Source organism: Calonectris borealis, chromosome 7 (assembly GCF_964195595.1).
Source record: "Calonectris borealis chromosome 7, bCalBor7.hap1.2, whole genome shotgun sequence".
Classification (NCBI taxonomy): domain Eukaryota; kingdom Metazoa; phylum Chordata; class Aves; order Procellariiformes; family Procellariidae; genus Calonectris; species Calonectris borealis.
Genome location: NC_134318.1, coordinates 30,679,072 through 30,705,194, shown reverse-complemented (window position 1 = coordinate 30,705,194; position 26,123 = coordinate 30,679,072). Strand labels below are relative to the sequence as shown.

General features: G+C 41.7%; 1 protein-coding gene across 1 annotated transcript in view; it reads left to right on the top strand.

Moving 5' to 3' along the window:
• Positions 1 to 1,630: 1,630 nt before the first annotated feature.
• COL17A1 (collagen type XVII alpha 1 chain) overlaps positions 1,631 to 26,123 on the top strand; it is a 58,959-nt gene continuing 34,466 nt past the window's right edge. The window contains exons 1-4 of the mRNA XM_075154988.1: positions 1,631 to 1,729; positions 22,726 to 22,791; positions 23,527 to 23,571; positions 24,370 to 24,468. Of these exons, the coding sequence (XP_075011089.1) occupies positions 1,723 to 1,729; positions 22,726 to 22,791; positions 23,527 to 23,571; positions 24,370 to 24,468 (217 nt within the window). The 5' untranslated portion in view covers positions 1,631 to 1,722. The remainder of the gene's footprint in view (positions 1,730 to 22,725; positions 22,792 to 23,526; positions 23,572 to 24,369; positions 24,469 to 26,123) is intronic.

Genomic DNA, 26,123 nt, shown 5'->3' with positions numbered 1-26,123 from the left:
AAACTGTCCACATTGATGTCTGGATGGGAAGCCCTATGTGGGATTCATTTGTCTAAGATCAACAGTGCGCGTATGGGTGCACCCTACTTAATCATGTCTGATACATGGGCACAAAGAGTAATCAAGAATATAATCATCTACTCCATGCAGTTCATTTTGTTTGGTGACATCGTTCTCTTCCATTTCAGCGAGGAATTCTGGGTCAGAATTTTTTTCCTTAAAGCAGGATTCTCACTTTCTAAAATCAAGCCTAGAAGCCGTTAAACTACCTCTTGTCCTAACACTTCCTTGTCCTAAGCTATTCTCTCAAACCTAAAGAGACATGCTTTCTCACAAAGATCGCTATAATGCAGGAACTACTACTACTTTGCATTAGCAGTTAGTGTACCTAGCTGTAACTGCTGATTTTCTAAAGATGGGTTTAAAAAAAAAAAAAGAAGGACAATAGGCAGAGGTTGGAAATGGCAAAGAGGAGGATCTCTTCTCCAGACAGAATGTTTGTGCCAGTACCTGTTCCTGGAAGATCTTGGTGTTTTGCTGTTGCCCTCTCAAGGAGTTTCGGGTTCCACTTAGAACAAATAAAAAGCTCTCCTCACCGATCTGCAGCTTCTCAGTTACACCATAGGTACATCTTGCAGGTGAGAAGTACAAATATGTCTCCAAAGCCAACACTGGTGAGATGCTGAAGTCGATGCTGGCCTGCAACATCAAAGTCACTGCATAGCACTGCTGGGAAAAACGCAAATGAAGATGCTGCCCTTTCTGCTCAGTGCTACAGGCAATGTCCCTCAGTTCTGCCAGTCTCATTTTTCCAGATGTAGTATGGATTTTTAACAGTCAAGCCTGGAGTCTAATTTTGATACCAGACAACCAACCTGAGGTAGAGCTCTCTGGAGAGTCCACCAGGCAGTGGAGGAGTTGAGAGGACCTCAAGAAGCTAAGGAATTCATACGTTTTCTTTTTATCATGAACCTGAGTCCACCAAAGATAGATGGCCATGCATATTGCCAAATTTCAGAAGCAGGCCAGAGTGGTGAAGTCATTCTGTGATGCACTTTTAAGACTTGGGTGTGTCACCAGGAGCATAGGAGCAATACCATTGAGGAAGAATAGTAAGGATGTGGCTCATTTCATCTTACACAAAAATATTTACTCTTCCTTTTCTAAGCAAACCTATGTGCAAGAACCATCCTTACATATACGGTGGAGAAGTTGCAATGATTTATCATCCAAAATGTGGAGGATCAAACCCCACACCCTGAAGTCACCATGATAAACTCTATTGCTGCTATTAATTATTGCTACACTTATTTTTGAAACAGCAAAACCACATGGGCCAATTTCATATTTAGCTTAGCTGATTTCATGGGAATTGATGATTTTATATCAACTAATTTCATTTAATTAATTTGCAAGAATTTCTTTCATCTGCATAATTTGGGTAGAAGAAAGGTAGGAAAAATGGGATAAGATTAAATGCTTCTCAAGTGCTTTCTCTGTGGGAAGCAGGTAAGTGAGAGATTCAGCCTTCTTCAGCGTTTTGGCCTATTAAAGCCATTACTAGAATGAATGCAACTGCAGTCTAAGATTCCGTTTACATTTATGCCCCACAGATGCAGCCATGTTCGAACTGATGCTGTAAGTGATTAAACTGTGAGTTGATGTTCATCATCATAGGCGGAGGAATTCCAAGAGGTGGTCACCAAATCAAGAAGCTCTTTCATGAAGGGTATGTGTTCAAATCAGAGCATCTTTAGAATATATTCCACAAATTAATGTTGACTGTGTTTTAAAAATGCAGATCCTAGTAAAGTATTAAAAAATGCATTGAATGGACACTCTTAATATATTCTTTCTAATTCTTTAAAATACTGTTCACAGTTGTCCCTAACAGTTCCTGAATACTTGACACAGAAATGTTCTGTGAATATTTCACATGCACACAAGTACCTAACAAACAATTTGCTTGTATTTGATCATATGTTTGTTTATTGCTAAGTTGTTTATATGTTGGGAGCTGTACATCCCGATTTTTTATTGTACGCTTACTTGTATTGCTTCTAGATGCTGGTCTTTTTTCACTAGTTTTTTGTTGTTCAGTTGTGCAGACACTGTGCATTTGTTTTAGGAAAAGCTTAAGGGTTCCACTGACACTGCAGATAGCTACAGTAAAGTAAACCAAACAGAAGCAGCAGCATGTAATTCTAATAGACCCTTTAACACCAACCCAACCATAGTTCACTGCCCTCCCTCCTGTGAGCTGATTGCTTTTGACTCTGACAATTGCTTAGTCTCTGTTTCCATTCCATCTTCTTCCCACTTGGTCTCTGTGTTCCTAAGTTTTCATTATAATATTTTATGTGCATGTATTGGCTTGTTGATTTCTTTATGTTTTGGTTGATTGCATACGCTTGGCGTGCATTAGCTACCACAGATGCTATTCTGTCTGCCACATTTTGTGTACTCAAATGTAGGGGATCGAACTTCTTTATTGATGAGGATGGGGATATATGTGTGTATCAATGTCTCAGTAAGCATTAGGTATCGGACATGGCTGTTTATTGGCAAAGGAATTTGCTTCTAGACATATTAAGAACACTAGTTTCCAATACACGCTGTTCATGCATGTACTGTTAAGGAAATACCTTATGAAACTGTAAGTTAAACACTGCCTGCTGGTCAGGTAGATGAGGTTCACAACAATTTGGCACGGGTTGTCCTTCACCAGCAAAATATGGTAGTTTTTACCTGCAGTTACAAGTTTAAAGACATTTGCAAAATTGCCAGATTGTTATTATCAAAACAGTAATTAACTGAAGTGTCATGCAATTAAACTAGACCAGCATGTTTTTGACAGCCTTGGGCAATGCTAGGAATAAAGTCCCCAGTTCAGCACAGTACTTAAATATGCATGTAGCTTTAAGCATGTGGGTAGTCCCCATGAAGGCTAGTGGTAGTTCTCAGTGATCAGAGGTCTAGGAAACTCAGTGTCTGAGGAAAGCTGCAGGAAGAGGAAAAACTTAGTCTGCTGCTGAAAACCCTAATGGCATATATGACATTCAAATACATAAAAGATGGTGGCAAGAAAGGAGATAAATTACACTGAGAATGGAAGAGAGGAATTGATCCTCAGCTGAAGCAGGAGATACTTGTTTTGGAACTTCAAGACATTTTCTAACAGCAAGTTAGATGGTGAGATATGGACCAGATCACCTCAGGAGGCTCTGAAACCTCATAGAAATTTCTAAAAGTCTTTTAAAGAAAAATCTATCAAGAGTAGTTAAGGTGGAGCTGGGTCTTGGGACAGAGAGATGGACAACATACCTAACTGAAGGCCTTTTCAGCCTTATTTTCTATGGTTGTATAAATTTACGTGCTTAAAATTACACATATACATCAAAATAAACACATAAAGACTCACAGAGTTCTTCTTTATAGGCTTAGGCAAATGTTATTCTGTCAGAAGGGGGAGCAGTGGATCAGTGTTCTTACCGGGCTCCCTGTCGGTACCTCATCTTTCCAAAAAACTGGATTCGGTGAACTCAATGTACCGAAGTCCAAAAAATATGCACACTTGCTAGTGAGGGTTCTTCACTTCGATCACCACCTATACTGTGTTTTATCCATTATTTTTATCTTGCCATCGTACCTAACAGAACAATTTTCTTAGTTCAGATTTTTAATATTTGGGGGTGGGGTATAAATATTTTATTCTGAACTCTTTCATTTATGCTGGAAACTAAAAACATCTTTAGGTGTTGTGATTACAAAGCCTTCAACTGACAACTTTAATCATGGATGTTATAAGAGCAGTTTCTTTGCAGGCACTGGGAAAGGAAGGCAGCCACCACAACACGCATCTGGCAACCCTGTGATAACAATAAATATACCCAGAAAGATCCATCCCAGCAGGAACATCTGAAATACATAACATAGAGAGTGAGGATGAGCCCAGGATGCCTTTATTTTAATAAGAGAAGGCTGTGTGTTATCACGGATCTCACAAGCTGAACTTCTGATGGAAGCAAATTAATGAGAATCTGAACCGCTGTGAAATGAAGTTTGAATAACAACTAAGTTTCCAGCCAGTCATCTTGCTGAGAAGAAGTACACACAACAGACCTGGCTTTTGGGAAAGGCAATACTTTTGTGCTTTGGATAAGAAACAGGATTTTTCAAGCAGAGACATGAAAATAGAGATGGGCACAGTCAGAATGTTCAGAGCCAAGTCAGAAAAACTGCCAGAAACTGGAAGCAGAGGCAACTTATATAGCTTGGATCCAAGTTTTGAGTGTTCACTTGCAAATGTCTTACTCGGAACCATTTAAAAAAATAATCTGCTGGTCTGAAGTCAGTGTTCAAACCCTGGTATAAGCAAGACATTGAAAATGAAAGCTTCCTTTTTCCCCAGGGTTCTGCCCTACCAGCTGCGCAGCTGGAGTGCAGTGTACCTGCCATCATGCCACCATTTCTCCTTTTACTTTTGTTTTTAGATACCTTCTTGGCACTGGAGAAAAGCTGGTTTGTAAAATGAGATCCTCTTGCAGGCAACATTATGTGAAGGAGTGATAGAATCACCAATGACCATTTTTGCGGAGAGCAAGGAGTAAAAGAGTAACTCTGAGCCTAGAAGCCAGATTATGTAGAGGCTTTCCCGGTAGAGCCATTAACTGCTCATTATCTTTCTCTGAATATTGCTTGTTTATATCTTTGTTGTTTTATTCATTGCAACTGAAATTGTAATACTCACCTTTTGCAAAAATGGTGAGCCATTCCAGGAGAAACCCCATTGTGCAAGGCAGTGTGACCCCAGCCAGCTTAGGATCATCTTTTCCTTGTAACCTTCAGAAGAAATGTGTGAAAGAAGTCAGCAGTTAAAATGAAGAAGCATTCCTGCCTAGCTCCATAGAAATATGAGTCCTGCTGAAAATAAAAACTTCCCAATCAGTTCTGGCATATTGGATAGCTGGCCCTACAGTTGTCACCTTAACATTGTAATTTTGATTATAACAATGAGTTACAGATCAGTTAGATGAATTGTGATAGATGCAACAACTTGGGACATCTGGGTTCTAACTGTGCATGAACAAAGTGTAAGAAAGACTGTCATGCATAAAAGAGCTGCACGATTTCTATAGAAATTATTATTTTTATCACTATTTTTACTACTACTACACCAATAAATGTGGGTAGATATTCCACAGACTGCATTGTACCTCTGTGTTCTTATGAAGCAGAAATAAATAGTATCAAAGGGCTACACACCCACACTGATCTGTTCTGTTCTCTTCTGGGTCACAAATCTTCTCTTTGTTTATCCTTCCACAAACAGTTTTTAATTGGAATTAGCATATCACTTGTGGTTTTGTATGGCAAAGGTGTGTCTGGCTAGAGATTTGCTTGCAGAAGCATAATCTGTAATGAAAAGTGAGAAACTTGGAGAAGTGTGAGGGAATGGGAGCATAAAGAAAGTAACCATGAATGGTGCTGCATACTGCTTTTAACCCACATAAGAAGAAAGCTGCAAACGAAAAGATGTTCTAGATTAAAGAACAGTGAGTGATCATAAAACAGATTGAAAAACACTTGTTAATGAGCTGCCAGCTATGACTTTTGACTTCTATAATATTGCTCAAATATTTACTTTTATTCTAACTATTGATAAATGGTGTGTCTCTAACTACTCTCTAACTCCAGTCACAGTTTCCAGCTTTTGTGTATGTCTGTTCATAATTAACTCAAATCAAGGCAAAAAAGAATGTGCGGGGACTGGCTTATTTTAATCCTTGTATCTGTTTTTTCCAAATGGTTTCTGAAAAGAAGTGTTGAGTCTATGTTCTGACTGTTCCCTGTGGGTCTGGTCTGTTGTTCTGTCTCTGTGGGAACGTTGTGTGGTCAGGAATTCTGTGCCAGGGTGTCCGATGTAGATGTGAAACTTGATCAAGATTACTGAAGTGCTGGCATATCAAAATGGAAGGAAGTCCACAAATGCTATAATTAATTTCAACACAACAAGATACAGATGAAAGGCACAGTGGAAAAGATAAATAATGAGTATTTATAAAAATCCATATATAATAACAGAATTTGAGAAAGATAGACCTTGTACCTTTTGACAGGATCTGAAAAAAAAATCCCAATGTGGAACAAAGTTGGATCCGAATTTCAGTCTGGCCAGCTGCCTCATGAACAGAGCGAAGATCTGTATTACCTGCAGGATAACCACCTGTACACCACCACACCACCGTGGAGCAGGCAGCACACTGTAGACACTTTACTCTCTCCAAATTTACTTTTCAATGACCAGGCTGAACAAAGAAAGACAACTATGCTTTCTGCAAACCTGATATAAAGGTGTTTTTTTTGTAAACAACCTGTTCACCTTGAAAGTCAAGATAAAAGTATGTTCTAGACAAAGACACCTATAACTTCCCTATTGAAAGAGGTCTTAGAAGACTGACTCAGCTTCAGATCTGCTGAACAGTATAATTCCTTTAATGCCTGTTTTTGATGTGTTCTTGTGGAGTCAAGGGTTGCTTATCATGCCGTCCTATGGCATTTGTAGCTCTTATTACTCATGACAGATATTTTAAAACCTGTTGACTTTGATTGTTCTATACAGTGCATCTATCATTGTCTTTGTTGAAGGATTGAAAGTCTGACATGTAATCATTCAGTCCATCCACCTTACTCCATTTCCTAAGAAATTGGTTGATGAATTTGAAATGGCTTAAGATTTTCATCATATTGATTAAAGACACATAATTAGGAGGAGAAAGATACTGTACTGGTACGCAAGTTATTTAGAACCTGTGACCAAATCCATCACAGCCTAATTTGATGTCTTCAACTGTGAGCCTCCCATCCCTCTGTTGAGGACAAAAGCATTTGCCCCGCTTTCAGATCTGTAGATCAAAGCTTCTGTGGATGCAGTATTGAAATTGGGATATGAGCTTCTGGGTTGTATCACTTTAAAGAACTGCGGTCAGAGTTCTCTTTTTATTCAAGGTGCAGTAAAAATGAAGTATTTTTCTTACCCTCTCACATATTCTTCCTGCATCCTTGCTATAGGCCCTGTGTGCAGTACAGAATATAACAGCTTTGGACTTTATAGCCTCTTTGCTTACCGAAAACAGCATTTAAAAAAAAAAAAAAAGACTTTAGAACTGTTCTATCAATCTTTTATTTTGGACTCAGCTTTTTATTGGTGCTATAGACTACATACTTCTTATTTGCAATAATCCAATTCTTCATTTTATCAGTATTTACTGAGCTGAAGAGATTTGAGGTGGGGGGGGTAAAAAACGTGTGCATAGTAGTCTACAAAACTCACATTTAAATTGATACTGTAACCAGCGTAATAGCTGACATTTCTGGATAAACGAATATTACTTCTATCATGAATAAATGCTAATCAAAACAGGTGTTATGCACAACTTACCCCCTCAGTATAGATCTGATGGTGCCTTTGCTTGCCTCAAGGGAGTGAATGTCCTTCCAACAGAACTGAGTAAGGATGGTGATCTTTTTTTTTGAAAAAATAGTCAGGAAAGCTAAAAATCTTAGCACTTGTAAATTAAAGCTTCAGGTATTAAATCAAGGAGTAGAAACAATGCACTGTAAGTTAAATGAGCAGTTCCATTTTGTAAATAAAGAGTAGCTCAAGACACAGTTTAAGTGAATAGACCAGGAAAAGGTATTAAATTTGAAAAACTTCGATACAACAGTTCACACAACTCTGCTGCCAGTCACATGAATTGAAATAACACCTTCCCTCCTATGACCACAAAACTTAGGAATTAATAAATTTCCATAGCTCCTTGCTAAAAAGAGAAGACGAGGAAAATTTGTGAAAGGAGTAGAAAGAGAACAGTTCATATCTCTGTCTTGAAGAGGATACTTAGCAGTTCTTGAAGAAGGGAAGAGAGAAAAAAGTGATGGAGGCATAATTTCGGTAATGTAGGAGAATGTTTCCAGAGACAACTCTGAAGAAGTGTTACTAGCTCTCAATGAGATTAACTCATTCTTTACTTCAGTAATTTTTATAGTGTGAGAGAGAAGGGTCTCCAAGGCAGTCTCCAACCTCAGTGCTGAGAACATGTACGAAGCTTCCAGCTGCCCCATGAGGTGCGTTCTGGAGAGCGATTTTACCAAGAGTCTCATGTCCCATCTTGTGCTTGCAGTCCTGCAGGAGATCAGCAGGCTTCTAGCCATGTATATTGGATAATAATATTTTATGCCTCTGGAATGTATCTTCTAATAAAGGAGTGCCATTTAAATTGGGGCTTTGCAAGCCTGCACATGGAAAGTGAGGCTGTGTGCCCCGGGAAAAGCAGGTGCAGGATGACAGCAGCCAGGAAGAAGGGTTCAAGCCTTTCTGAGGACCAGTTCAGCAAATAGAAGTAGAAATAGGAATAAAAACAGTTTCACATGCCTTCTTGTCACAAGCAGTTATAGCAAGTGGTATGATGTCGCCTTCAGAACCAAAATAAGATCCAGTTTGTGCCTTTATAGTGCATGGTGTTAATCCAGATCTAAATAAATGCAACAGAAACAAGCACAATCCAGCTTTGCACTAATGGAAACCAGTCTCTTGATTTAAAACTCTTTTGCAATGAGATAAGCATGTTTGGAAACTGATTTATGGTTGTGAAGCACCCAGGAGAACAAAAAGCTGATGTAAGCTGAAATGCCCATCCCTGATAATAACACCAATCTTTATTGCAATAAATGCCAATCCATGATAAATCCCTAATGATCAGTGGCAATAAACAGGGCTCACAATAGAGCATGTTCCCTTAGAGGGAACGCCTTAGTAGCCCAGCAGGGACTTTTCACTCTGTTGTTTACTTTGGCAGTGAAAAGTGAGCACCACCCTGAAATGCTTGAGAACCTAATCACAGGAATTACCTTCCTAGCGAAGAAAGAGAAGGATCATGTTGCTGTATAAGTTGACAGGGACCATTTCTGGAACAGAAATTTTGTAGAGTTCGGTAGTCTTCCATTCGAAGTCTGACTCAAGAAATTTGCTGAATGGCCTCAGTCTTCATCATGCGTGGGCCTGGGGTATAGTCAAAACTTCCCAGGGTATACAGAACACAGCTGTTCTAACATGTTTGTACAAAACCAGTTTTTTTCCCGTCAGAAACGTTGCTTACCTCAACTTGACAATTCCCCTAGAAACCGTATTATTTTAAAGAAAACATTTTCTGAAAGCCCCTTCAGACCAGGACAGACTGTCTGATCACAGGGTTAGAGAGCACAAAGTGAAAATCACAGGTTTAAATCACTATACAGGTGTTTGCATACTCCAGGTGAATATATTCACCACTGGGTTGGCCTTCTCTTGCTTCTCCACAAAAAATCGAAATGCCTTGATTTCAGTTTGGCACGGATTTCAAACTAAGGGGAGACTCTTACCCCGTCAGTATTAATGTAGCACCAGACAGTATCTGCTACATCATTTGATCTCAGGAGAGTTCAAATACGAAGATAGAAACTCAGATGAGTTACTACTCTTGAATCTCAGCTATGTAAACCTGGCAGAACTGAGTGAAAAATTAAGCCTCATGATTGTACATGAAATGCATGTTTTTAAAATGTTTTTATTTGCCTGTTAAAGGAGTGGTAATATGAATAGAAAAGCTTTGTGCTTTCACACCCCCTTTACTATAAAGAGTGATCCCAGAAAAATGTTATGTGGGAACAATGTCCAAGTGTCACCACCGTTCAGATCTGGAAAATCAGCTGTCTTATGCTTATCTGATAATTTCTGGGTTTAGATTGTACCAGCATCATTTAGCAGTGACTTCTTCAAGTTCTGCCTAGAACCAGACTGGAGCTTGAAAAAGTTAGCAAAGAGGGTTCAGAAATGGGATCTATTTAAACAAGCATTTTTTGAAGAAATGCATGGTTTTCTTTGTTTAATTCTTAGTGGGAGGGATTTTCATTTTAAATTATAAAAATCAAAAAGAAATGTTGAAAAATGTTCAAAAAAGCTTTGAATTTATTTTTTTAAAACCGTTTACTTTGGGAAAGCCTGTATTCCCAATGATTCCTGGTACTGACCTGGAAAAAAAGAGGAAAGGAACAAAAAGAAGTTTTTCACTTTTTGTCATTTTCAAACTCTGTTGGAAACAAAAATAATTATTTCTTGTAAACTTTTCTATAAAAGTGGTGTGAAAAACAAAATTGATGGAGAATTTTCAGTGAGCTAATGATTTTGCACCATCATTTATTTCCTCTGTTGTAAACAATGTAAACAATTTTCAGTGAGCTAATGATTTTGCGCCATCATTTATCTCCTCTGTTGTAAACAATGCAGATATTATCCTGGTTCTGGATCTGTCTTTTCCCCTTTTCCTAACTGCCGTATGCTCTTGAGGAAAAACCATCCCTCTTTAAGCCACACAAAATCTGCAATAATGTTGCTGGAGAACAAAACCAGGTTTGGCCCATTATATTCAATGTCCTTTTGTTTTCTAATTGAAACTTACAACAGAGACAGTTTCGTGATCAACACACACATGTGCACAGACACGCCAACAAATGCAGACATGCCATCCAGGAACTGCAAAAAGCCTGTTGTCTGCAAACATAAAAACTGAAAAGCTCAAAAACTTGATCTGGCTTTTTTTTTTTAATGCTTTTATGTTTCCTAAAGTGGCAGACTGGCATGCCATATAGATGGGGCACAGTAAAGATCTGTGTTAATAAAGTAGACTGAGTTTGAATCATCATTTGCTTTCTACCCTGAATCCAAAATTGCTAGGTAATTTCCACGTGCTAGGGAAGATCCCTGCAGAAGGGATCAAACCATACATAGTACATTATTGTGCTGCATGTTCTGTGCTTTTAACATGTTTTCTCTGATCTGATGCAGTAGTTTCCAGCCTTTTTCAACTTGGAGACTTCTAAAGATTTTTAAAGGGAGGGGAACATCCCTCCATTGTAGACTAAAATAATTTGACAATATGCTTATTTTACTTACCACAGGTTCCTCAGAAAACCTGTCGTTGATGGGTGAAACGTACTTCATCCACAATGGGCTCCAAATTGTCCGGTTATAAACCAGAAAAATTAACATATTAAATACACATTTAAAATCTTCTTACGCGTCAATTCTTTTTTTCCCTGGCTGATCACTTGCTTCTGTGCTAAATCAGAATCCCTGATATTTGAAGCACATTCTCTTGGTGACCGGCAAAGCTATATCATTGATAAATTTGTTAGAAGATGTGCTCATTGTGCTTGCTTCTGGTGCTGGGGATCCCCTGTCCAGAATCAGGAGCTCTGCTGTCTGAGAAGCTGCACATGGCACTCTACACTTTATTGACATGAGTCTTTCAGGAAGCTCCCTTTTTCTCTTGCACCTGGTAGGGCCACAGAGGGTCTATGTACACTGCAAGCACCACCTCAAGAGTGGGTATAAACCTGCCACAAGTCATTGACTTTCCCTCCACGTACTTGGTTTTGTCTTGGTCTAGGAAACCAGTAGTTTGAGTTCATTGTATCAACACAGCATTTAGGGCAAGCCAAGTTCTGGAGAAGATACACTGAAAAATCCCTTGCTTATTGGTTAGAAAACCTTCTAAAGATGGCTGCTAGGCCTTTTGGGATATGTGAAAACTAGTGATACCTGCTTATATTTAACTGTGCATGCTAGATCAGTCTGGACTTTTGCCTGAGCAAAGGAGTGTTGGCCACTGCTGATGCTCTGGGCCTGCCCCCAAGCTGCTGTGGAGCTCGGACTAATGCTCTATCTTAGCACAAGCTTGTGTGTAAACAATGTGGATAATGAGGAAATTATTATGAAAGCAAAGTTAGATCTTGACAATATAGATATAGCTAGAGAGCTTGGGGATGGGGTACAGAAGATGTACCACAAACAATATAGACTCAGTTGCAGTTCAGCTGTCCCTGCAGCAACAGTTCTTGTGCTTTCTTTACTTACTGCCCCTGCAGGGATTCCCAGCGCTTGGCCATGTTCCTTGGGCTGGGTATGAGCTATGGGCTTTATGCACAATCGTGTGTTTAATTTCATTCTCTGTGCCCAGGTACTTTCAGGAGATGTTCTTGCACTATGTCCAAACTCACCTGAGTAACAGAGCATCAGTGGCACTTCTGTTCCTAAAGTCTCCTGAAAATCCTCTCTGGGCTGTGAAATAATCCTTGATTCAAAAATGACCCTTTGAAACGTAGCAAGGAAAAGGACTTGCAGGGCAGGAATGTATAGAGCTGGAGAAGGGGAGAGCAGAAGAAAACTGCTCTGAGAGACCCTTCAGTCACCCTCCCATGAATTTCCTGTCCTGCTAATGAGAATTCCTCTCTCTGTATAGAAGGTGAGTTGCTGCAAGCTGTAGTTGAGCCCAGCAGAGATTTTCCATCAGGATATTTTTGCCAATGTGTGTTTTGAATTTTCTGTCAAGATGGCAGACAGAAATCAGGCTTATTTGCCAACACACGTCATTTTCTGAGGCAGATCTCCAAGATAAGTGTTATCTCCAGCTTTTGTCCTGTATGCACTGTTGCACTGCAGTTCTCCCTGTGTTGCTTTTTGTAATGATGCTTGAACTTGCAGGCTTTGGACTGGCAGCAGGTAGAACCTGGTTGAATTGTTTATATGAAATACTAATTGCTTGGAATTTCGACCATGGATATGGCTAGTGAGCAATTCACAAATCAAATCTTGTTTTCTTTGGGGCTGCCAGAAAGGCTTTTTTTGCATGTGCCAGTTCTTTGTAAACAGTTTGCTTTGACTTTTCTCCATTATTTATATTGGCAGCACTGCAGCCAGGTCATCTGGCATTGGTTGTGTCCCTTTGCTGTCTGGCTGACTGAAACATTTGATGTGTGAGGTTAGCAAATAATGCATTTTCTGATGCATATTTTTTGGCTAAAAGACACTGGTGCTAAAACTGTTTTATGGGTTCACAGGTGGGCTTGCAAACAGTCAGTAGTTTTCTAAAAGGTAGGGGATAGGAAATTATTTGATCCTGTGAATCAAACTTTGCATTCTCTTAAATAAAATACTCAAGGACTGGTTTTCTTTGTCTTTGACCAAGCAGATTGGGCAGTGGGCTGATTGTGAGTAACTGGCGGCATCAAACAAGAGACTCAGTCCAGCTCATAGCTCTGCCGCTGTATGCAGTATGTGTTGCAAGCAACTCTTACGTAGAGGACGAAGTGAAAGGGATTATTCATCATGCCAGCGCTGGGAAGGAGAGGAGTCTTACGGATGAAAGGTACTTAGTTTAAACTCACAGCGATACCCCTCAGAGCAGCAGTGATCAGGACCATCTGCTTCACAGCTGTGTTCCCTGGCAGATGCTGTGGTTTGCTGGACAGCGGGGTAGCTCCCTAATTGCCATGGGTGAGGGAAGAGAGCAGGGGGGAGAGGGAGAGGGAGAGAGAGAGAGAGGAGAGAGGGGGACAGACGACAGCAGGTCACCTTTGCAAACAGGTCTGTTAACATCCCAGCCTTGATGCCATTAGATGTGAGTCTGATGTGGGTGATAACTCCTGGCTCTGCCAGCCAACTCCTGCTGTACAGCCTGACCTGTACCAAGATGTAAAATGTGCCCAAGCATCAATGCACATAAAAAGCTGCATGGAGGACAGGGGGACTTTAAGAGGTCACAGGTGTGTTTTGTGTGGATCTGTCTGTCACCAAAGCTTACACTCTCAGGAGCAGTCGCAGACACGTAAGACAATGCACATGTCCATCCCCAGCCCTTGGACAGGGCTACTTGCTAGTAACTTTTAGGCAGTTGTATTGCAGAGCACCAAGATGGCATCAGGGTCCTAGTGTCTGTACAAGCTTGTCTCTGAGCAGAGGTAGACAGCTCTCTATAGCTGCTGAAGAGTCCCACTCCTCCTGTCTACATGGTAATAGTAAAAGCAGCAAGCCCAAGTCTTCAGTCACCTCCTCCCAGTCTCTGTCCTCCACTGGAACAGCCCCGGCCCTCCTCTCTGGACCAGTACAATTCAGTTTGTCCTGCACTGTTAAGGATCAGTGTTTTATAATGCTCCATATGCATATATAGCTTTATTATAATTATTGCTATTTATTATTTGCACTGTGATAAACCTTAGAAGCTGTAGCAGGCCTCCTGTTGCGTGAAATGCTATATAAAGCCAGAAGGAGAGAGGAAAGGCAGTCCTTAGCTGTACAGCTTTTATATTAATCAGTACAATCAGCCAAGACGTCTTCTCTTGATCACTGAAATCTCTTGGGACCTGGGAGATTGAGTTAGCAATGTTTTTTTGCATCCTGACCTTACTCACCTCCCGGCACCCCAAAAGCAATGATCAGTTCCCCACAAGGCTTTTATTCATGCCTGAGGTTACTCACAGTGAGTTTCTCAATTGATGTGCAAACCATGGACTCAGGGCATTGAGTCAAGGGAGTGACTCAGGAGGCTCTGGTTGGTTCAGTAGCTCCCTGCTCCATTCTGTAAAACCAAGGCATAGAGGGAACTGCAGTTGCTACCCAGAAATAGGTGTGGTTTCTTCTTCCCTGTGCGAACCATCCTTGTGTGGGCCTGCAGTATTCCAATCAGCTTCTTGGCTGATTCACTAGCCATGTAATTTATGTGTCAATCGGGACAGAATTATCAGACCAATGTACACCTTATCCTGTGCTCCACAGCTCCCTTTGAAGTTGAAGATAATAAGTTATCATCACTTGGCTATTTCTAAGCCGTGAACACACCTTAAGCTGCTAGAGGATGGCCATGACAAAACCAGCTGGTTCAGATTTGAGACTCTTTATCTTTAGGCTCCCCTGGAGAGTGAGAAGTGATTCAGATGTGCTGTAGCACAGCCCCCTTCCAGGTGCAGCGAATGTGCAGTGTAGAGTTCTGCCTCATCTTCTCAACTTTTTCAGTGCCAGCACCAGCTGCTGTAAACTTTTGGAACATCTTTCACCAGAGAAAATGGTGCTGTCTTCAACTATGATTTGATCTCTATAGCTGCCAGACTGAGGCATTGATTGAAAGCTCAAAGTCTGTGCAGCTTCTTCTTGTGCTGGTAACAGGGAAAGCAGCAGATTCTGCATCTGGTAGAACATTCCCAGGTACACCCAGCAGCAGTGTGACTCCATATTTACAGACTTCACTTTCTACAAGCGAAATTGAGCTGGACAGATGGGGGAATGGGAGGATGGCGATTGTTACCTCCAAGAGGAGCTCAAGCTGCCTCTCCTGCTCCAACTAACCACGAGTCCACTGCCACTGCTATTGCAGAAGTGGCAGCTGACAACCTGAAGCTAGGTCTGATGCAGTTCACTGCACTGTGCCAGCTAGACACCTGACTTTCAGTGGCTCTGAATACCTGGGGCAATCCCTGACTTCACTAAAAGGTGAAGCAGGACCACTCAGGACCTCTCTAAATTATGTCCTTGATGTTGACACTTGCCCATTAGGAACCTGAGTGAACTAATCAATGTGTTTCATCAGGCAGCATCCTCAACTTCATCTTCACCTAAATTTCCTCTTTTAAATGCAGAGTCAGTGGTTCTCAAGATGTGATTTATTTTCAGTTTTCTTTTAAGGCACCTCTATGTCATACCCCACCACCACCTTCTTTTTCTTTCCAGTAAGAAATTGGCAAAATGACTCATGAAGAAACGCTACACGAACACTTTGTTCTCAAGAAACTTTAAACCAGTATCTTTGTCACTGACAACATTGCAGGGATTGAAATATTGTAATTTTCTTATTTTATCAAAATTGTGATGGCTACCTTTTGTTTATACATATATAAAGAAAACTGGTAGACAAAGGTAAGGGAGGGAGAAAATTTATCCAGTCCTGAGGACATTATCTTAAAATGTGAGATCCCATCTCTTGCTCCAGTGAAGTCTGTGTGCCATTCTGGTGAGTCTCTCTCATACTGGTGGGTCTTACAGAGGTAGAATAGCCCAGTGCATTCAGTGCTGTCTTTTCTTGAACAACTTCTGTCTGTGAGCAGCCAGTGTATGTCTGGATTGTGCTGGAAGCAGATGTAAAATGAGATGACCGAAGTGCAGGTTTAAAGTGCAGTTGATAATAAGAGGGACAGTAATGTGTCATGTTCAAAGAGCGTGAAGTTCAAAAAGCTAAAGCCACTTTTATCCTTTTGGTCAAGGCTTAAGCCAAGTGCAGTTTAGCCAGGTCCCAAGCTGAGCTCTACACCTCTTAATGACTTAATTACTACATGCAGCTTGTTTAGACAACTAAATGTCCTTTGATTAGTGTTCAGAAGGCAGAGTCATGGATGCTTCCTCCATGCAGGGAGGAAATTATGCTTCATAAATATCTGTCTGACTAAAGATAAATATAAATACAAGTTCTGGGATTTAGGAGATGCATTGATGAATTCTGAAGAAGTCTTGATCCCTACCAACAAACACGGGGCATAGCCTTTGGAGTGGCAGTGTAGTGCTGTGTAGCAGCCATGTCCCTACACACCTTTGGAAATTTCCAGTACGGAACTTAAAAGAACAGAGTGCGATCTTGACAGTACGCAGCTACAATCCCTCAGAAGGTCTGTGCAAAAATACGCATGAAGCATCAAGTTCTGTCCCATTCAGTGGTACGAATCTGTCAAAATCTGTGTAGGGTGAGAGAAGCCAAGGTGAATTCTGATTCTTATAAATAAGCATAGGGCACCAAATGACATTGTCATGTTCAGTAGGAGGAAAAATCTTTACACAGTATAGTTAAGCTGTAAAAATCTTTGCTGTAGGACACTGTACATACTAAAATGTTGTACAGATTCAAAACTAATTGGACAAATTAATGGAAAATATCCATCAAGGAATGATTGCAATGCTGCTGCTTTTGACTTAGGAAGTGTCCAGTGTATCCCAGGAAAATATCTGCATATGCTTGTCCTGTTCACATAGTCTTCCCAGGTCTGTTAAAATGGGCCATAGTGGAAGACAGGGTCGTGAGCTAGATGGAGTTTTGCTTTGAGCTTCCATGGCTGCTTTTCTACTCCAGTTCCTATTCAGTGAGAAGTCTGTAGGTGGTATACATGGAAAAAATTTTGTTCCTTACTCAGTTAGGTGTATTTTTATTTATTAATAGTGCTGCCTTCTGAATAGAGCATAAATATCTATGGGGTTGGCAAGGCAGTTCAGACCACTGACTTGAGTGGTTTTTAGCCAGTCTGCACTAGCTGGGAGTTTAGCCCCTTGTATTGCAAGCAGAAAATACGCTTAGCTTGCAGCCAGCTTCGCAGAGACATCAGCAGGTGCTGTGCAACTGTCTCTAAGAAAATGCCAAAACAGATATCAGATCATGTATCAGAAAGCACTGCTGTAACAGTTCATTTTCCCTGACATAAGCCTTCACACCTTTGTCTGTCTGGCATCTAAATAGTTAATCTACCTGAGCAAATAGGAGCATTTTTGCTTTCAATAAAGTTTGATTCCTGGAGGCAGATCTTTTTTTCCAGTGAGTGTCAGATAATTGGAAGGGTAGGGTGAGGCAGGAAACCACGACACACCTTTGTTGGGACTTGTTTAAGAGCACAGGAATAGAAAAGCAGAAGAAGGGCGAGAATGAGACAGATTAAATAAAGAAGAGGTGAACATTTTTGGATGATCACTCAGATTCCACACACCTTTGGAAGGACATGATATAAAGTGTAGGTGGCAAATTTTGGTAGAAGGGAAACGGTTGAGGAGAAAAACAGATTTTCAGTTCAGTAACCAAAGCACTCCAGGTAAGTTACATTACTTAAAAAAAAAAAGAGAAGAAAAAAGTATCCTGTGTTTTCTCTCTTCCAGATTCCTTGCAGAACAAGGCTGTATTCTCAGGCAAAATAGAGGTGTTACATTTTTCTGTGGGGAATGCAATGTAAAAATAAGATTGTGCAAGAGCTGGGTCATTTTGGTTTTGTGTTTGTCAATGAATATATCTCTTTTAAAATGAGTATCAGGTGAAAGGATTATACCTGCTGGGAGATAAGAAATGCGAAGCCAAGCTCTGGGTACATTTTTAATGCATTTTGTGAGACTACCGTGCAAATAGATAAAGTTTAGCTGAATGTTCTGTGTTCTGTAAGGGTACCAGCATGGTGAAATGCAGATCATCTGGCTGTTTTTAAAACTGAGCAGATCTGAAATGTGCTGGAGGAATAATGATTGTAAATTGAAGCTTCAGATGGTGGGTGCAGGGTGTAATATTAAGGAATTGATCTCTAGTCCTGAGGATGCCTGGAACTGCTTCTGAGAGAAAGTTTGTGTTGCCATGGATAAGCTTTGCTTTGTCTCAGACAGGTGGGTTTATTTATCAGCAGTGACTCATTGATTATGGACTTTGGGCCACGTTTTTGTCATAGATTAGGAGGCACTGTAAGGTGTTTTTGAAGCTTTGTCACAATAAGTCAGAAAAGTCTGATTTGAGAATGTTTGAATCCTTTCTGCAGCAGGTCTAGCAATTTGAACATAGTCGCATAAGGTTGAAGACCTGTCTTGTTTTCCTGTCTTTGGACTGACTTGTAGAGTGGTGTCGGGGAGGTTGCTTGTCCTTCTGTGACTAGTTTCTTCATCTGTGAATGGTGACAGCAGCACTTTCCTGTTCTGCAAACATTTTTTGTATAATACCAGACTGTTTGTCTCCCTTTCTGTGCCAGAGGCAAGAAGCTTGTGCAGGTCAGAATGGCCTTGCTTTGCCCTGTTTCTCTTTGGGTAGCACAATTAAGTAGGCACGGTGAGGACACATTTTTGAAAGGAAGGCACCTGCGCAGTGCTCCTGCTTGTGCTCTGGGAAATGAGCACGTATTGGTGTCAAAGAAGCCAGGACAGGTTGTGGGCAGAGCAGAATTTGGTTCCTACAGCATGTCCAGGCTTTGGTTGGGCATCTAACCTGCTTTCCTGGCATTAGCGTCATTTCAGTGAGTCTACAAAATGAGCAGATTTGGAAGCATGATTTGTTTGATTCAATTCTCACTGTATTGGTTTTGGTAGAATAACTGGAAAGAAAGAGCTTTTAAAGCAGAATGAGAAGGTCAGATTCTTAGACTGTGGGGTAAAAGAGAGATAAGGGGCCATTTTTGAACCAGTTCTACTAGTCCCAGGACAGTGGCGCACCTGAAAGGCTTGATTAAGAGAAGGGGGCACCTTAAGAGACATTTGATATAATGGGAGCCATGGCATTTGCTTTTAACATAGTCAGTGACATGGTTTGGAGGCATCTACTGAATCTTAGAGTATTCGTGATCAAAGGGTTCCACTGACATTAAATATTATTAATCTCAGCACCTGCTGGTTCCTTTTTCTCCTAATGGAGTGTCTCACAGCAGGAGCCTTATTAATGGAGGGAGGAGAGAGTTGAAAGGATGTGCTGTGAGATTGTAACAGCATTCTGACATGAAAACTGGAAGGACATTGTGGAGGAATAAAAGAATCTGAAGTGTGCCTGCTTTCATTTTTCCATTAAAATATGTCTTTGTGGCTATTCCCCTCCCCTGTGAAAAATGTCTGTAATAAACTTTATTACCATTGCACACAATACCTAACTTCTAAAATAATAAGAGGGGTTTGAATGTCTCATCTCAGACTGGCTCGGCATCCTTGCCAGTGTGCTTCACTGCAGTCAGGTGGAACAGGGGGCACACTGCAGTGTCGGGCTTATGTGGAAAGCACAGGTCTAAGCATGCCTTGCAAAGCTGGGCAGCTATTACTATCCGATTTTCCAGTGCTATTCAGAGAGGAAGCAGTGTGCACAAGTGTGGCAGTGCTAGACCTCTCCTGGTTCCTAGTGCCGTAAAGGTCTGCAAGTTCCCTGTTTTTGTGGGTGCCCCAAGTGCACTACAACCCCTGAGCTTATGTTAAAGCCATGGTAGGGTTGCCCTGTCTTATGCTGCCTGCACTGTTTGAGAGTGATCCCACTTCGCAAGTTCCTGCTTGTTGCTCAGAGAGAATTGCAGGTGGCTTCTCTGATTCAACAGCGCTATTGCTTTGCCACAGACATAGCCCACAGCTATGAATCCAGATAGGAGCTGGTGAAATGAGTCAGTCCTGGCAGATAATGGACATCCAGCTCAGTCAGCCTTCTGGAGCCTGGGCTAGCTTTTGCATTCATGTGGTAAACACACATGGAACATAGATCAAAATGCATCATGTGCTGGGGCTGAGCTGTGGCATGTGTGGCTCCAAAGATGTGGTTTAACCTCTTACTATTTTTTTTTGGATTGGTATCAGAGCAAGATATTCCCCTTTCTCAAGGGAAGGTAAAGATGCAGAAGATGCATTCACTCCACGGTGGTGCTGGCCTCTTCCAGCATCCATAACCAGCACTGTTTCCCAATAGCAGAAAGGAAGTAGAGTTCTGGGGCTACAAAGCAGTAGGAAAGCTATGTTCTCTGCCAAGAACACTGGCAAAGCCAACAGTGCTGACATCTAGACAACAGCTTCCAGCATCTGCTTTTAGAGAAGAAGCTTGCAAGATGCTTCCACTGTTGATGCAATTAAGGAAGAATATCATAGAATCATAGAATCATTAAGGTTGGAAAAGACCTCTAAGATCATCGAGTCCAACCGTCAACCCAACACCACCATGCCCACTAAACCATGTCCCTAAGCGCCTCATCTACATGTCTTTTAAATACTTCCAGGGATGGTGACTCAACCACTTCCCTTGGCAGCCTGTTTCAATGTTTAACCACTCTTTCAGTAAAGACATTTTTCCTAATATCCAATCTAAACCTCCCTTGGTGCAACTTGAGGCCATTTCCTCTTGTCCTATCACTTGTTACTTGGCAGAAGAGACCAACACCCACCTCACTACAACCTCCTTTCAGGTAGTTGTAGAGCGCGATGAGGTGTCCCCTGAACCTCCTCTGCTCCAGAGTAAACAGTCCCAGTTCCCTCAGCTGCTCCTGATAATACTTGTTCTCCAGACCCTTCAGCAGCTTCGTTGCCCTTCTCAGGACACGCTCCAAAGTGAAGCGGAAGAACACTGGACAGTAGCAGAGATATTGCCTTTTCTTGGAGTGAATGACCAGGAACCCTTCCATTGCAGGGAACTGTCATCCTGCTGGAGGAGGAACTCTCTTAACACCTATAGCTCCAGTCTTGCGTATGTCTTGGAATCAGTGCCCTGGATAATCCCTTGGAAACCCTCAGTGTTAGCAAGCACTGTAAGGCTTGGGTAGTATCATGCTGCCAAGGTTGTGTAAGGACTTGGATGTCGCCTCAGGAGCCCCATTAACAGGGCTGCTTAGCCAAGCTCAGGGTCTGAGTTGCAGAGAGTGAGGGCTGTGGGCACTGCGGGTGTTCTCTGCAAAGTTCAGCTGAGTCTGTGATAGGAGGCTAAAGTGGCTTGACTGGTAGTGTGCCTTCTACACTGAAATCGTTCCTGTCCAGCTCTGGGAATAGCAGGAGCTAAGACAGAACTGAATCTGAACTTCAGATATTCCTGCAGATTCTTTGCTGCATCCTGCCTTGTGTCATTATTTATGCAGGGACAGTTCAAGCATCAAGGGGGCTACTTTGTAGACACTTTGCAGAAGGGTAAGTGGAATCACGAGGATCAAACTCAAATGGTAGCTGAATTGGAGGGCACGGTCTAGGGTTCTGCCTCAAGCTGGGCTCTAAAACTTGGAAGGAATTTTGCCCAAAGCTTTTTTTAGACTCAGCCTGTTAAGTGTGTAGTTTTTGGTACAGCTAGGCCTTCAGTTTTAAGAAGGAGTCTTCAAATGCAGTGGAAAGTTTTGGCCTATTATCACCTTGTGTGCAAATTAAAATCTCTTCCTTCTCATTGTTTGTGGCTGCATAAGATAAAATGTTATCTTAGAAGACTAGGAGTGAGCAACTGTATATTTCCTTCTGACAAAAGTGTTTTCTCTTCTAGCTGATGCTTCTTTTCCACAATCACAATGTTTCTTTGTGGTATTCCTTCCTTGGCAGTCATACCTCTGCTAGAGACTGTAGTTGTGACTAGAGAGGGATCCAAGTCATGAAGAAGAGTATACACAGCATTCACAGCAGCAATTCCAATACTGTGTAGACTGACCTGAGCTGGCGTTAAGTTAGATCAGATTCCAAAGCCACAGACAGGGCCTCCAAATGGTCACTGCTCTGCCTGTAAAGCAAGATAAAGCACTTTCTACCTTAAGTTCCTTGCTGCCGAAAACAGCTAAAGATATGTCCAGTGTTTTTCTGCTTCACTAAAGTCAGTGCTGTGGCGTTAGCATCAATGTACCCTGAGAATGCACAGTATTACTGTCAACAGTGCAACAGTACCTCTGCTTAGGTTTTTCTGGCAGTACTGGCATGGTGTAGGTACCTTGCTCCTGCAACTGCCTGCATTTCTAATCCTGTACTGTTGAGTCCTGCCAAGAGCAGATGCGTGGGAGTGGCATTTGGATCCTGTGATTTTGATCAAGCCTTTATAGGGGCACGATAGTGTAGTGCCACAAAGTCTGGATATAAATCCAGGTCTAAACTTCTCCAGCACTGAGTGGGTTTGCTGCAATTGCCCCTATCTCACCTGTTGGCTTTACAACGCCTCCTGCTGTTTCAGCTATGCTGCGTTGTGCAGCATCCAGTTTTGTAGGCAAGTGGTGGTGGTCTATTAGTAATACTCACATGGCTCTGGAAAGGCACTGTAAACTTCCTGACATAGATGTCTTCTAGGCTGAAGGGAGGAAGGCAGTGGGACTTGTGGGGAGTTGTTGTCATCTCTTACTATTCACAGAGCTCTGAGTGCAGTTTCTCTGCTTTCCCTGCAGGTGGCAATGGTATGGACTCCGTAACAAAGAAAACGAGGCAAGATGGATCAGAAGTTACTGAAAGACGTAAGGAGAACTTTTTTTATTTTTATGTCACGCACCAAAAATCCCAGAAGCAGATGCCCAGTTTTGTAAGGGATTGAATGCTGACCAGAGGTCCAGAACTAAATTCTGCACCTGTCCCTGGTCTCTCTGTTGAAATCAGAATAAGGAATAGAATGGGCCAAGGTCAGACATTTAGAGACATGTAGCATGACCTGATTGTTTAACCACAGATGATTGCCCTGTGGTAACATTTCTAGCCAGTAATGCAGACATTTGGATTCTCCTCCTACCTCTGATATCAATGCTCTGTGTGGTCTAGAAAATGTTCTTTAGGTATCTTTTTTGGTTGTGTGTAAAAATAAAACAGAGGATAAGTTTTCTGCTGGTATTACGGGAATTAGCTAGTAGGAAGCTAGTAAGGGGTCTGACCATGGGCTTTGGTGTTACAGCAATGGCTGTGATTCAGAAGTGCCCAGAAATAATAATGCTTCCATGATTTAGAGGAATCTTGTAAAGAAAAAAGTCTTTCATGGCAGTGATGTTCTTAGTTACTGTGGAGTTAGAAAGGCCTGCAAACACACAGCATTGTGTGCTAATGAGACTGCAGCCCCCAGGCAGTGTGTCTTAAGGGACTTTTCTTTAAATGAGTCCATCTTCTTTGAATGAGTCATGCTCTTCCATGGAAATTAAGTAGAACATTGATCTTGTTTGGCTATATTAACATGCCATTACTCCTGCACCCTTTTCTTTCCTCAGTTATTACAGAGACTGTAACCACAAGACTGACGTCCTTACCACCCAGTAAGTAATTGTCAGCCATTACATTACTTCTGCTCAGTGTTCTGTGCGCCTCCATGCTATTTGACTGCACTATTTCCGTAAGTCCCTGGGTGCAGCAGGTCTCAGTGCAGAAAGACTTGCACCCAAAGAGAAGCTATTTTCAGAAATGCCTCTCCCAAAATACTTGTTAGGGGAGAGAAGGAGCAGTATGTGGGGAACCATCTGGGTATTGTCAGAAACAAAGCTGCACAGTCCACTAAGACTGGTAGACCAGACTGTCCAAGGGCTTAAGCCCACATATAGGGTCTCCAGTGGTGACTATCTCTTGGGGACAAGGGTCAAAAGTGATGGGTCTGCAGCCTCCACTGCTAGGGCTGCAGTGTATTCCCCTGTCATCTTACCCAGTTGACAACAGTGAGTGAATTTTTTGGGTAATATCAGATGTCACAGATGATTTCTACCTCTGTAGGGAAGTGCAAGTACCAAGTAGGGAAGAATCTTCCATGCTCTTTATACCACCGTATTCTTGATTAGCTTGCTGCAGCTGGATTGGAAAGGAATTGCACTATCATTTCATTTATGATGAGGGTTAACAGGAGTATACTTCAGTCGATGTACGGAGCAAAACTTGAATACAAACCTGCTGGATCTGCAGTGTGAATGCTTATCTGCTCTGCCAAAACATTTCTCTTCACTTCTGATATCTCGCCAGACATGAAGCTATACTTGTAATTGAGTGTGAGGACAGTCTTGCAGTGTCCTTGCTCTTCTCATCTTTTACCCTGAGAGAATGTCTTTTTTTGTGCTCATCTCTTCCAGAAGGAGGGAGCAGCAGTGGGCTCAAAACATCATCCCACACTGGAGGGAGCGGAGTGGAAAAGAGGTCTTACACCCATGGCAGCAGCTATGTGACTTCAAGTAAGGAATGAAGACATTGCACAGTGAGGAAACAGAGAGCAAAGGCAGGATAAATGGTCTGAGGAGAGATTCAGGGCAGGGAAGTAGGATGAGCCAGAGTTAAGAAAAACAGTGTTTATGAAAGTAAAAGTGGCAAATACTCAAAGCAAAGGTATTCCTTCCCTAAAGTTGGGTGTGAGGATGGGTGAGTAAATGGCAAAATGCCCATTTTCCACAGGGAAAACTTGATCCTAGGAGAACAAAAACAAAAAATGCCATTTCCACTGTTGCTAAGAAGTCATTCGGAAACGAAATTTCCCTTCTTTCAGGCTTTCCAAATCACAATCTTTCTGACCGTTTTTGTTCAAAAGACAGTTTTGATTAATCTTTTTGTTGATCTTGCTGCAGATAGAATACTATTAAAGAATTTCTTGTGTGTGTGTGTCCATGGCTTTAGCACTTTGAACAGTCTGCCAGATTTTCTGGATGTGCTAAATCAGTATGTGCTGTCTACTCCATAAAAACAAGGTTCTTCTCTAACAACCCAGCTGTTAGATTGTCATAGCAAAGGTTTCTGAAGAATAAGCTTCCCAGCCAGGTTTCTGGCACACCCCTCTCTCTGTCCCCTGTGGGACAGACTGTGTAACTATCCTTGTAGAAAACATTCTCAGTGCTCCAAAAGAGCTGACAAACCAAAGGGAGTAAAGTGCAGTTTAGAAGCTCAACAGGAGAATTAGCCATGCCCAATAGATCTGACAGACACCTCCATACCAAAGAAAGGCCAGAGTGTGGAATCACTTTGTCTCAGGGCAGATGTGAAGTAACTCCAGTGAAGATGTCAGTTTAATTGTCTGGACTGGCACCAGTCTGAGAACTGAACCCAGCCCTGCAAACTCAGCCGACTCTGCAGGATTGCTGTCTTCCTTGTTATTTCTTTTCAGTGTGTGGAGGAAGAGAAAAGAATCTGAACTTCAGAGATAATGAGTTCTTGGAGTTTCACAGAGCATTTTCTAATCTCTGCTTTCCCACTCTACTTGCAGAATGCCTCCAACAGAGGCCTACTTGTCACAGTAGTTCCTTCTGCTGAATTAAGTGGAAAAGTTACAGAACAAAACAGGTCCTTGTAGAGGGGAAACTCGGTAAGAAAATACTCTGTTGAGGTCACAAGGCATGCTCTTTTTGCAATGATGGGTAAACAACATGCAGTCTGATCCTGCTGATCAGTGTGGATAGCTTGCACTTCATCACAGGGCTCTCTTTTTGCTGCGCTCTGATCATACTCCAGCATTAGATTTCATACAAGAGTATGAACACACTAGTTATGGCTGCTCAGTTCTTTCTCCACAGCACTGATGTGAATTAGGAAGGGAAATTCTTTCCTCTGTCTAAATATAACAGCCACTAATAACCTCCAGGCTGTCTTGGGCCTGACGCACACCCCAACCACTTCTCCAGGAAATGGACTGACTAAGGCATGACTAAGTGAGAGTGTTGATAGCTGCTTTGGAAGGGAAGTGGACTCATCTCTACTTTCCCTTATCTCATGAACTGCATCCTTCAGCACTTTGAGTTTCGCTTAACAATCTCCCAGGTTTTGTGGCCCGTGTCATATAACACTTGAGTTTACAGGCAGATCTGTATCCAAACCAAAATCGGGCACCATCCAGAGCTGGATT